Source organism: Carcharhinus amblyrhynchos, chromosome 1 (assembly GCF_965287045.1).
Source record: "Carcharhinus amblyrhynchos chromosome 1, sCarAmb.v2.hapA, whole genome shotgun sequence".
NCBI classification, from domain to species: Eukaryota; Metazoa; Chordata; class Chondrichthyes; order Carcharhiniformes; family Carcharhinidae; genus Carcharhinus; species Carcharhinus amblyrhynchos.
In genome coordinates, this window is record NC_137324.1 from 63,127,024 (window position 1) to 63,140,721 (window position 13,698).

At 41.0% G+C, this 13,698-nt stretch overlaps 1 protein-coding gene across 1 annotated transcript in view; it reads left to right on the plus strand.

Moving 5' to 3' along the window:
• Window positions 1-13,698, plus strand: part of mtrex (Mtr4 exosome RNA helicase) — a 132,746-nt gene that overhangs the window by 70,728 nt on the left and 48,320 nt on the right. Inside the window, exons 17-19 of the mRNA XM_080185937.1 lie at window positions 6,367-6,539; window positions 8,593-8,661; window positions 11,153-11,281. Coding sequence (XP_080042063.1) covers window positions 6,367-6,539; window positions 8,593-8,661; window positions 11,153-11,281 — 371 coding nt within the window. The remainder of the gene's footprint in view (window positions 1-6,366; window positions 6,540-8,592; window positions 8,662-11,152; window positions 11,282-13,698) is intronic.

Here is a 13,698-nt window from a genome sequence, read left to right on the forward strand (position 1 = left end):
AGACTTTTACATAAGTACATGGAACTTTGTAAGATAGAGGGTTGTAGGTAAGCCTAGTAATCTCTAAGGTAGGGACATGTTTGGCACAACTTTGTAGGCTGAAGGGCCTGTATTGTGCTGTAGTTTTTCTATGTTTCTACGTTTCAACTTGACTCGCCAATTTTTAAACATAATGCCCGGCTAATGAAGGCAAGCATGCCCTTTTTTTTATTGAATTCAAATTCGAACCCAGGTCCCTGGAACATTAGCTGAGTTTCTAGATTAACAGTTTAGTGATAATAACCACTAGGCCATCGCGTCCCAACAGGAACATGATGCCAAATTAAACTAATCCATTCTGCCTGTCCTTGGTCTATATCCCTCTATTCCTTGCATATTCATGTGCTTATCTAAAAGCCCCTTAAATGCATCTATTTTATCTGCCTGCACCACCACTCTTGGCAGCGCATTCCAGACACTCAATGTAAAGAACTTGCCCCTCTCACCTTAAGTGCATGCCCCCTAATATTAGACATTTCAACTCTGTGGGAGAGATTCTGTCAACCCTATCTATGTCTCTCAATTTTATAGACTTGTATTAGGTCTCCTGTCAGCTTCCACCACTCCAGAGAAAACAACCCTAATTTATCCAGCCTCTCCCTTTCGCTCATGCCCTCTAATCCAAGCAGCATCCTGGTAAACCTCTTCTGCACCCTCTCCAAAGCCTCCACATCTTTCCTGTAATGTGGCAACCAGAATTGAACACAATATTCTTAAGTGCGGCCTACCAAAGTTTTATAAAGCTGCAACATGACATCCTGACTCTTGTACTCAGTGCCCCAACAATGAAGGCAAGCATGCCTTATGCCTTCTTTACCACCCTGTCTACTTGTGCGGCCACTTTCAGGGAGCTATGGACTTGAACCCCAAGATCCCTCTGTACATCAATGCTGTTCAAGGTCCTGTCATTAACCGTATACTTGCCCTTAATATTTGATCTCCCAGGGTGCAGCACCTTACACCTGCCTGGATTAAACTCCCCATCTGCCACTTTTCCATCCATATGTGTAGCTGGTCTGTATCCTGCTGTATCCTTTGACCACCTTCTACACTATCCACAACTCCACCTATCTTTGTATCATCTGCAAACTTACTAACTAACCCACCCATCTACGTTTTCAGCCAAGTAATTTATATATAAACCAAACAGCAGAGGTCCCAGTACAGATCCCTGCAGTGATACCACCAGTCATACCTGCAGCCAGAAAAACACACTTCCACTACTCTCTGACTTCAATCAAGCCAATTCTAAACATAATTCAAAACATTCAATCCTATGCAGCAAATGCTGGAGAGTGGGTTTAATAAAGACTTAGTGTAGTTTCGTTGGTGCAGAGTCCGAAGGGCTTTCTCAACTTGATGTTAATAGAAAATGTTAGCAGAGACTCCTGGATACAAATGTACAGGGCAAACACGTCTGCAGTAAGAGTTTACAGCTCAAGGAACTTCAGTTCAGAGTCATTGAGCCTGAGGCTGAGCTGCAGAATGTGTGCCACATCAGAAAAGGGACAAGTTACCTGGATGCTTTGTACCAGGAGGCAGTCACTTAGGATAGGATCTTCTGATTTTGTAAGTGGTCAGGGACAGGAGGCTGTGATTGCAGGTGAGGGAGGTAAGGGAACCCACAGAACAGGAGTGTTAGCCTCTGCAATTGTCCAGTTGGTTTGATGTTCTCCCAGCTTGTTTGGGAGCTGTAAGGTGGGTGAGCAAACTGACCATGGCACCATGGTACAGGAAACCATTGACATTGAGGGAGCAACAGGAATTTAGTGGTAGCAGGGGACAGTATAGCGAGAGAGGATTGACACTGTTCTCTGCAGCAAAGAGCAAGAGTCCAGATGGCTGTGTTGCTGCAGACAGCAGTTCGGGACCTCTGCTCAGGGCTGGGGAGAAAATGCAGTGGGTGGGGGAGAATCTCGTTGTGGTCCATGCAGGTACCAACAACATAGGCAGGACAAGGAAATAGTTTCTGCATTGTTACTATGAAGAGCTAGGCACCAAATTAAGCAGAACCTCACAGGTTATTATTACCTCTGGATTACTATCTGGAGCTATGTGCAAATTGGCATAGGGCACATAAAATTGGAGAGATGGATATGTGGCTCAAAAACAGGTAGGGAAGAAGTGGGTTCCAGTTTGTGAGGCACTGGCGCCAGTAATGGGGAAAATGGAGGGATGACCTGTACCTGGATTGTGCTGGAACCAGTGTTTCATGCAGACCATTTAATTAGGGAAGTAAAGAGGGCTTCAAACTAAACATGGAGGCAAGTGATCAGATGTGGTATGTCTGAGGTAAGGTAAGACAGGAAAATAGTAATCTGAGAAATTAGTTAAGGGAATGGCAGGCAGAGAGAAAAAAGTAAACAAATTGACAGCCCACGTTGAAGTAAATAAATGTAATCTGATAACTATTATGGAGATGTGGCTGCAGGATGAAGAAAATTGAATATCAAGACGTATATGGCATTCAGGAAAAATAGGTAGTAGGGTCAAGGTGAAGGGTTGGCACTGTTAATCAAGGATGGCATTGGTGTAATAATGGTATAATAATTGGAGAGATGACCTTGGATCAGGGGATCAAGTTGTGGAATTGTTTTGGATGGAGATGATGAATTATCAGGAAATAAATTATTGCTAGGTGTGATTTAGAGGCCCCAAACAATAACTAATTTGGTATGAAAGCTGAGCTACTTGAAGCAAATTAAGATGCTAGGTTAGGGGGTAGGTCAATGGGGAAGTAATGGTGGATGTTTAAGGAGATATTTCAGAATAGTCAGAATTTGTATGATCCTACTCTTCAAAAAAAAATTCCAGTGGGATGATCAATAAAGTAGGTAAGGAAAACATCAAACTTATAACTACGCAAATGTCAGTGGCTGGTTAGATAATTGGTCAGACTATAAAGAATAGAGGAGAATGACTAAAAGGTTGATCAGGGGAAAGAAATTGGAGGACAAGAGGAAGCTAGCTGGAAATGTAAATATGGAGAGCAAGAGTTTGTACAGATATTGAAAAAGGAGAAGAATGAGTGTTAATCCTCTGGAGAATGAGGATGGGGAGTTAATAGTAAATAATAAGGAAATGGCGGCTGAATTTAACAAATATTTTGCTTCTGTATTTAGTCGTCGTGTAAATCAAGAGGAGGGAGGGAGAAAGGAACTTGGGGAAATTACAGTCACAAGGGAGGCAGCACTGAGCAAACTGATGGAGCTGCGGGCTAACAAATCTCCAGGTCCAGATGGACTTCATTCTAGTGTCTTAAAAGAAGTGGCCAATGAGGTTATAGATGCACTGATAATTTTCTACAATTCCCTAGATTCTGGAACTGTTCCATCAGATTGGGAAGTAACAAATATAACCTCTCTATTAGGGAAGAAGACAGAAAACAGGGAACTGTAGGCCAGTTTGTGTTAGAATCAATTATTAAAGAGATTATATCTGAGCATTTGGAAAATCTCAAGATAATTGGGAAGAATCAGCCCAGTTTTATGAAAGGGAAATTGTGTTTAACCAATTTATTTGAGTTCTTTGAAGGGATAACATATGCTCCGAATAAACGGGAGTCTGTAAGGTACCACATCAAATGTCATTGTGGAAAAATAAAGATGATAATGCATGGGAAGAAACAGAGAGTATGCATAATTGGGTCTTTTCTGATTGACAGGATGTGATTTTTAAAAATTCATTTATGGGATGTGGACATCACTTGCTAGACCAAATTAGATCCTTCCTTGTTGGAGATAGTCATTGCCTGGTGCTTAGATGGCACGATTGTTACTTGCCTCTTGTCAGCAAGTCCTGCAGCATTTGGATATGAACTGCTTCAGTATCTGAGGCTTTGTGGATGGTCCGAATATTGTACAGTCATCAGCGAACATCCCCATTTCTGACCTTATGATGGAAGGAAGGTCATTAATTAAGCAGCTGAAGATGGTTGGGCCGAGGACACTATTCTGAAGCACTCTTGCACTGATGACTTGGAAATATGATGATAGCCCTCCCACAACCACAACCATCTTCCTTTTTGCCAGGTATGACTCCAACCAGCAGAGAGTTTTTCCCAATTCCCATTGACTCCAGTTTTGCTAGGATTCTTTAATGGCATACACGGCCAAATACTGCCCTAATGTCAAGGGGACAGTCACTCTCACCTCATGGGATTCTTCCCATTCAACTGCAGAAAGTCTGCAATTTTGTACTCTAGCAGAAGTTTGGAGGAACAGAAGAACACTTTAGGAGATTTTAGGAGAAGAAACTGCTTATTGTCAAATACTTTGCACATCCAGAATTCCAGCTGGTGCCTTTTAGGTGTCTGCTAATGCAGCTGCCTGCATTTCAGTTTACACAGACTTCTGTTGAATAAGTTCCCCTAAGGTAGCAGGTGGCAAAAATTGCTTTAATTGCCATAACTCTCTGTAGTTGGCTTCAGCAATTAGTTTGGAACATGAGGTCAGTGTGTTTCCTCATCTTTCTGATTTGAACATTTTGGTTCAAACATAGCCACATATTTGAGATGAGCATCTCTCTGCCACTTGTGATTTTGCTTTGTGCAATGAATCTGAGAAATTCTATTCCAGTCCCTGCAGAAATTTGGGTTTATTTTGTCAATCTCACTCTGGCCATAAAAGTGTTGTGGGAAACTGTATTGTTTGTAATAATGCAGTGCCTCTTTGAGAATTAAATCTGCTGCCTATGACCTAATTCGCACCAAGTTCAGAGCATTCTTCACCCAAGTGTTCAGTGACAGCAAAACAAGACTTTGATTTTAAAATTCTTAATCTTGATTTTGAATTCCTTGACGTCTCTGTAATCACCTCCAGCCCCACAACATTTAGGCATCTACTTTCCTCTATTTCTGACCTCTAGCACACTCCCAATTTTAATTGCTGCACCATTGGCAACCCGTATTTGTCAAGGCTTTGTGCTTTTGATTCCCAGCTTAAACCTCGCTGGTTCTCTACCCCTCTTACTTTTTTTAATACATGCATTAAAACTTACCTCTTTGACCCAACTTTTGATTTTCTGTCCAAACGTCTGTGGTTCGGTGTCAAGTTTTGTTTAATGTTCCCGTGAAGTGCTTTAGAATGTTTTATGACATTAAATGCACTCTACAAATGATGGACAGTGAGAACTACTCTGATGAAAGGTCATCGACCTGAAATATTTACTCTCTTTCTCTCTCCATTGATGCTGTCAGACCTCCTGAGTATTTGCAACATTTTCTGCTTAAATCCATGCCCTCCTTCATTGGTGCAATTATACATTTCCAGCTTTTTTAAAATCTAGATCTCATTTTCTAGTTAACATAGCCTCTCACTTATTGTAAACAATGCCACAGAAAGGTTTTGGGAAGGAATACCATACGGCACCCCACCCACTTGAATCTATTATATATATATTACTTCTATTTGGTTAATTGCTTCATTATTAATGAATGCTTATGAAAGGAGCGTGTTCAGTTCTATTCACAACCCTTGAGATTATGAAGCAGTCCATACTGCATGCAGCAGATTTTTATGTCATTCAAGATTTGGCTGAGGAATGACAAGTGCCAAACAGTGACCATTTCCAAGAAGAGAAAAGCCTGTTGTGACCCTGTGACATTCAGTGGCCTTTCATTGTGACATATCATTGTTGTCAACATCCTGGTGGTGTGAAGGAAGTGTTGGGGAATGGGGGTTCACCTTCGTCTAAAAATTAACTGGAATAGACATCAAAACACCGTGACACCAAGACCAAGTCATAGGGTGCAAATTTGGTGGCATGTAATTCACCTACTGACTGCCCAAAGCTTTTCCACCATCTACAAAACACTAAAATAGAAACTCCTTGCTTGGCTGGATAAGAGAAGTCCAAGAAGCTCAACACCATCAATGACAAACTATCTGCCTCAATGGTCACCTATCCAGCTCCTTAAACATTCATTTACTCTAGTCTGTGCTGTCTACAGCAACTTTTCAAGACCTCTACAGCACCTTCCAACATTTCACCTCTGCCACCCAGAAGAACAAAGATGGCAGGGCTATGGTTCGGCGCACTATCCCACCTGCAAATTCCCCTCCAAGTCACCAAGTATCCTAACTTGGAACCATATCAATGTTGCTTTACTGTCAATGGGCCATTATCCTGGAATACCCTTCCTAACCACATTGTGGGTGTTCCTACACCACATGGACTTACAGCGGCTTAAGAAGGAAACTCACCATCATTTCCTCGAGAGCAATTAGGGAAAGGTGATAAATGCTGATCCTGTGAGCGATTTCTCAAACAAAAATATGTAAATATAGTTCACCTTGTATGTAACTGATTATTTTGTGTCTTTTACAGAGGTCAGGGTATTGGAAGGGCAGTATAATGAAATTGAAATTCCCAATGAAGAAAGTGTTGTCACTTATTACAAAATAAGGCAGCAACTGGCTAAATTGGGTAAAGAAATTGAGGAATATATACACAAACCAAAATACTGCCTACCATTTCTTCAGCCAGGCAGACTTGTTAAGGTATGCTTAAGCCATCATTGTTTGTTTCTTCTGAAGTATGCTTATGACATATATTTATGATTTTGTTTATATTGCTTTGAATTGCACCAGGGAACATTGATACAACCCATATCAAACCATGCATGGAGGCTAAGAACCAAGCAGTCTTTTCAATTTGGTTAAACAAGCTGCCCAACAATGTTGCTCCTGGAAAAGCAACGTAATGGCCATTGAAACAGAAATTTAATTTTGAGTCACTGAGTTGAGAATCCAGTGCCTTGCAGTCATAGCCATTTGAACAGGCTGAAGCAAATTATTTGTCTTAACCTCTTCGTCAAAGGTTTGAAGCAAGAGCACTTGCTTGGTGTGACACTGCGGACTTCACAGCAATTCAAAAATCTGTTTCCATTATTGTAAAAAGTCTGACAACACCAGGTTTTAGTCCAACCTATTTATTTGATAATATACTCACAAGCTTTCGAGGGACACCCTCTTCGTCAGGTGAATGGAGAGTTCTGGCCTCAGACAGAGCATATAAAGCACAGACAGTTTAGAGATTACTGATTAGAATGCGAATCTTTACACCTAACCTGCTGTTCAAGACCTGAAGTGGCTGATAATGTGAGTGGAAGGAGCACTGATCACAGTTTAAAGAGATGTGTATTGTCTCCAGACAGTACAGTAAGTGAGGTTTTGCAAACCCAGGCAAGTCACGGGGGTTACAGATAGTGCGACATGAACCCAAGATCCCTGTTGAGACCGTCCTCATGTGTGCGGAACTTGGCTATCAGTCTCTGTTCAGCGACTCTGCGCTGTCGTGTGTCATGAAGGCCGCCTTGGAGAATGCTTACCCGAAGGTCAGAGGCTGAATGCCCGTGACCACTGAAGTGTTCGCCAACAGGAAGGGAACAGTCTTGCCTGGTGACTGTCGAGCGATGTTCATTCATCCGTTGTCGTAGCGTCTGCATGGTCTCCCCAATGTACCATGCTTCGGGACATCCTTTCTTGCAACGTATCAGGTAGACAATGTTGGCCGAGTTGCAAGAGTATTTACCATGTACCTGGTGGACGGTATTCTCACGTGTGATGATGGTATCCATGTCGATGATCCGGCATGTCTTGCAGAGGTTGCTGTGGCAGGGTTGTGTGGTATTGTGGTCACTGTTCTCCTGAAGGCTGGGTAGTTTGCTGCGAACAATGGTCTGTTTGAGGTTGTGTGGTTGTCTGAAAGCAAGAAGTGGGGGTGTGGGGATAGCCCTGGCGAGATGTTCGTCTTCATCAATGATATGTTGAAGACTCCGGAGAAGATGTCGTAGCTTCTCCGCTCCGGGGAAGTACTGGACGACGAAGGGTACTCTGTCCACTGTGTCCTTCAGTGGTCACGGGCATTCAGCCTCTGACCTTCGGGTAAGCATTCTCCAAGGCGGCCTTCATGACACACGACAGCGCAGAGTCGCTGAACAGAGACTGATTGCCAAGTTCCGCACACATGAGGACGGTCTCAACAGGGATCTTGGGTTCATGTCGCACTATCTGTAACCCCCGTGACTTGCCTGGGTTTGCAAAACCTCACTTACTGTACTGTCTGGAGACAATACACATCTCTTTAAACTGTGATCAGTGCTCCTTCCACTCACATTATCAGCCACTTCAGGTCTTGAACAGCAGGTTAGGTGTAAAGATTCGCATTCTAATCAGTAATCTCTAAACTGTCTGTGCTTTATATGCTCTGTCTGAGGCCAGAACTCTCCATTCACCTGACGAAGAGGGTGTCCCTCGAAAGCTTGTGAGTATATTATCAAATAAATAGGTTGGACTAAAACCTGGTGTTGTCAGACTTTTTACTGTGTTTACGCCAGTCCAACGCCGGCATACCCACATCATGTCCATTATTGTAACCATGGATTCAATCATAATTTTGAGAAAGTTTTTCTGAATTGGGAAATGCGACAATAATTCTGCTTTTTATGTTTTCTGGATTATCAGTGATATACGTCATTATTTTGGCTACATAATATGAAATACTTAGAAAAAACTAATTTTAGGTCATCTTTAATAATCTTTTGTCTTTCAGGTGAAAAATGATGATGATGACTTTGGTTGGGGAGTTGTGGTAAATTTCAATAAGAAATCTAACGTTAAGGTAAACAGTTGGATTAATAACGTATAAAAATTATATCTTTATCAGAAGATAACATTCTCACTAAAACTAATGTTTATTGGAGCACTTAAGCATTATATTGCTGCAGAAATGCAAGATACAAAAGAATCTGATGAATAAAAGATTGTGGTTATCAATAATATGAAATACTGACTAGCTCACCACCACCTTTTTAAAGTTAATAAGGATGGGCCATTTAAAAACTAATCTAGCCAGTTATGTGTTTGAGAAGTTTTAAATAAAGTAATTTTTGGGCTAATGTTCAGATAGCATATTCTTGCTGAGGTCATCTCCTGACCTTATTACATCCTCAGTCCAAATATGAATAGAATGTTGAATTCAAGAGGGAGGTGAGAGTGACTGCCCTTGATATCAAATAGCATTTGACCAAGTGTACCATCAAGAAGCCTGAGCAAAACTGAACTCAATAGGAATTGGTGGGAAACTCTCCACCAGTTGAAGTGATACCTAGCAGAAAGGGAGATGATAGTGGTTGTTGGAGGTCAATTGTCTAATGCCTGTGACGGTGCAGGAGATCTTCGGGGTAATGTCCTACGGGTTGGTCATCTTCTACCGTTCCATCAATGACCTTCCTTCCAAACTAGAATCTGAAGTGGATGTTTGTGTAACGTTCAGCACTTTTGCAACTCCTCAGATACTGAAGCAGCCTGCGTGCATATGCAACAAAACCTCGTCCACATTCGGGTTTGGTCTATTAAGTATGAAGTAGCATTCACGCCACTTAAGTGCCAGGTAATGACCATCTTCAACAAGAGAGAAACCGACCATCTCCCCATGGCATTTGATGGAATTACCATTGCTGAGTCCCTCACTATCAACGTTATCCTGAATCTAAACTGGGCCAATCATATAAATAATGTGGCTTCAAGAGCAGGTCGGAGACTTGGAATTCTGCAGCAAGTAACCACCTCCTGATTCCCAAAATTATCCACCATTTTCACGGCACGAGTCCAGAATATGATGCTCCACTTGCCAAGCTGAATGCAGCTCCAACAAGAAGCTCAACACCATCCAAGACAAAGCAGCCCACTGATTTACACCCCACCTACCACCTTAAATATCCACTTCCTCCACCATTGCATAGTGGCAGTAGTGTGCATCATTATAAAGATGCACCTCAGCAACTCATCAAGTCTCCTTTGACAGCACCTTCCACATGTACGTACCTAGAAGGATAGGGGCAACAGATACATGGGAATGCGTCCACCTGCAAGTTTCCCTCCAAGCCATACACCATCCTGACTTGGAAATGCGTTGACCTTCCTTCACTGTCACGGGTCAAAATCTTGGAACTCCTTCCCAACAGTAGTGTGGGTGTTCCTACACCACATGGATTGCAGTGGGTCAAGAATGTGGTTCACCACCACTACCTCAGTGACAAGTAGGGATGAGCAATAAATGCTGGCCTGGCCAGTGATGCCCACATTTCATGATTTTTTTTTTAAGTAACTGTTATGTGAGAGTATCATCTGCACAAGGATTGACAATTCAAGAAGGCTCACCACTACAACTTTAAGGCAACAGGATGACGGACAGTAAATTACAACTTTTCCAGCATCCTCCACATCCTGCATGGTTTTCCTTCAGACCAGAGCACTATGGAGGATGTGTGCGCGTTCACGTATCTCAGCCTGTTGATATAGCTGCGACTTTGTGACTGAAGAACAATAGCTAATTACTTTTGTCTTAACTGATTAGTTGCCTGGTGAAACGACCTGGGTCGTTAGTTGCTGGTGGTTTTCTCTCCAGTATCAATACTGGGACTTTGTGATCTGTATGTTGCCATTGCCAATTTAATCCTCAAGTAATTTAACTTGTTTCATAATACATAGTCTCTTATTTCTTTTTCCACTTTGTGAACAGATTTACAAAATAATTACACTTTCATTTTGTTCAGCTAATTTATTTTTCCTGTTTTAATGTACGTAACATAACCAAACTTAAAATACATCTGCCATTACTTAATGCAGAGCATTGATTTATTTTGGATCTTTTTAAATGCTGTCATCTGATCAGCTGCAATTTTATCATAGATTGCTGCAACAAGCATGTTCCCCTACGTTAATTTATAAATTGTGTATGCAGTGCAGAACACAAAACAGGTCTCATGTTCTAAATTGGACTTTTTTTCTTTTACCCTACTTATTGCTAAACTTTTTGCAGATTTAGCTAACCACTTGACCATCAATTCCACAAATCCTGCTGTACAATATATTAAATTTATAAATGTTTTGTGATATTAATTTAATAGTCAAGTCATCGAGTTTCACAAGTTTACAAACCTTTGTGTTGTAGGTCTCTTTTTAAAAAGACTGTGTAGTTTTATTCAGATGTTCAGTTTCTCTGTGATTTGCAGGTCACCAATAATTGAATATTATGCACAAATATTAAAAATATACTGAAATAAATTTGAATGCTGATTACAATTTTTAATCCTTGTTCTTATTCGTAGCCTAACACTGGAGAGCTGGATCCCTTGTATGTGGTAGAAGTTTTGTTGTATTGCAGTAAAGACAGTGTGAAACTTGCAGCATCAGGAACAGCTAAACCAGCAAAACCAGGAGAGAAAGGAGAGATGCAGGTTTGTGGATTGCGGTTCATTTCAGTTCAGTTCAGTGGAAAAGAATATTAATGTAATGCTGCCATTTATTTGTTACATCATCGCTTCAAATCTTAAACACTGACCACTGAATATTTTAACCCCAATTGATGACACACTTTCAGCAACGTGTTGTGTTGAATATGTACAGACTTATGAATTATGTGCTCATAGTGGAATGATACTGTCAGTTTTAAGAGCACATAATTCAAAAAGCAGAAGGTCTCTTCAAGGAAGCCTCCTGTATTAAGTTTGAGTTCAGTGATTGCAGTCTAACTCTATTCTTGAATTCATTAATTCTTACTCTGGGTATTGTAATCAAAAACAGGATAGTGGCATCATTTTTTAAATTTATTTAGTATTGGCACAGTGACTTGGTAAAATGGCAACCAATAATGTATATATTGATTTGATTTGATCTGAACTTTCATTTTTTATCATGTGAAAAAAATGTTATAAAAGCAATTACTTTTAATCTTTTCAAGTCTGATATCAACTTTCCCTGCAATTATTGGGTCAATCAATATAGCCCTAGGACATGGCTGGAACAGTTCCTCAGGAAGTATCTTTCATCCAACAGCCCTCTGCTGTTTCATCAATGACCTGTGTTCACTGATGATTTCACAATGTTCTTTGCCATTCAGATAATGAGTCACGCATCAGCCAGATGCAAAGTATATGTCTGCAGCATTATTCAAGAAGCCTGACACACAGCCCAGAGAAGTTGATTTGTATTTTGTAGTCACACTGAGTAGCTGCATTGTGCATTATCTGTAGAATGCACTGCAGCAACTTACAAAGGTTTCTTCAACAGCATGTTCCACTAGAGCAAGATTTTCCATATTTTCAAGCCACGGGACCTTACAGACCTCTGCAAGAGTACTGACAGAACCCCTTAGAAACATTCTTATTCTATGAAGTTAATCCCCAAAATGGTTGTTATTGTGCAATAGGTACAAACATGCACAAACAAATTGACAGATATTTTCTATTATACGTGCACATATATAATACTTAAAATGTTCTTTTAGTCAAAAAATACTTCTCTGTTATTTTTAATGAGAGAAGTGATGCTGATCTTTTGTTCGTAAATGTATTTAATATTAGAAGTGCTGCTGGAGAGCTGGATTCTCATATCATACTCACACCCAAATAAAGCATCCAAAAGCACGTACGCACACATTCACACACACTTTCTCTCACTTCCACACATGCACACAATCTTCTTGCGTACACACTGTCACACTGCTACATTTCTCTCTCTCTCACCACAAACACGCTCATGTTCATACACACATAAAAACATGGAAATTAGGAGCAGGAGCAGGCCATTTGACCCTTCGAGCCTGTTCTGCCATTCATTATGATCATGCCTGACCATCCAACTCAGTAGCCTGATCATGCCTTCCTTCCATGACCTTTGATCCTTTTGCATCTCGATCTATATCTAACTCCTTGAAAACATATAGCATTTTGGCCTCATAGCAAATTCCTTAGGCCTATCACTCTTTGAATTCCTTCTCATTTCAGTCCTAAATGGTTTACCCTGTATCTTCAGTGTGCCCACTGGTTCTGGGCTCCCCCACCATCAGGAACATCCTTCCTGCATCTACCTTGTCTAATCCTGACAGAATTTTATAGGTTTCTATGAGATCTCCCTCATTCTTCTGAGTTCCGGTGAATATAGTCCTAACCGACTCATACATCAGTCCCACCATCCCTGGAATCAGTAGCAAGAACATCCTTCCTCAGATAAGGAGACCAAAATTGAACACGAGCCTGATTTTATAGCCTTGTTCATTCTGAAACTATAAAACCCCGTCCGAGGTCAATGGACCTGCCCCTTGCTTGCTCTGATTCCCATGGCAGGCAGGTAACAAAACTCCAGCCAATTTTTCAAATGTGGCCGTAACAAGGTTTTATTTAATTGCAGTGAAACTCCCCTGCTCCTGAACTCAAATCTACTTGTTTTGAAGGCCAACATAATGTTTGCCCTCCTCACTGCCTGTTGCATCTGCATGTTTATCTTCAGCGACTGGTGTACAAGAGATCCAGTCTGGTTGCACATTTCCCCCTCTCAATTTATAGCCATTCAGATAGTAATCAGTTGTCTTGTTTTTGCTACCAAAATGATAACTATGCATTTGCCTACTCACTCAGCTTGTCACGTGCAAATTTGGAGATATTACATTTAGTTCCCTCATCTAAATATTGTGAATAGCTGAAATCCCAGTACTGATTCCTGTGGTATCGCACTAGTCACTGTCTGCCATTCAGAAAAAGACCTGTTTACTCCAACTCTGTTTCTTTTCTGTCAACTAGTTTTTTATCCATTTTAAGACAGTACCCCAATCTCAAGCGACTTAATTTTACATGCTAATCTCTAATTGGGACTTTGT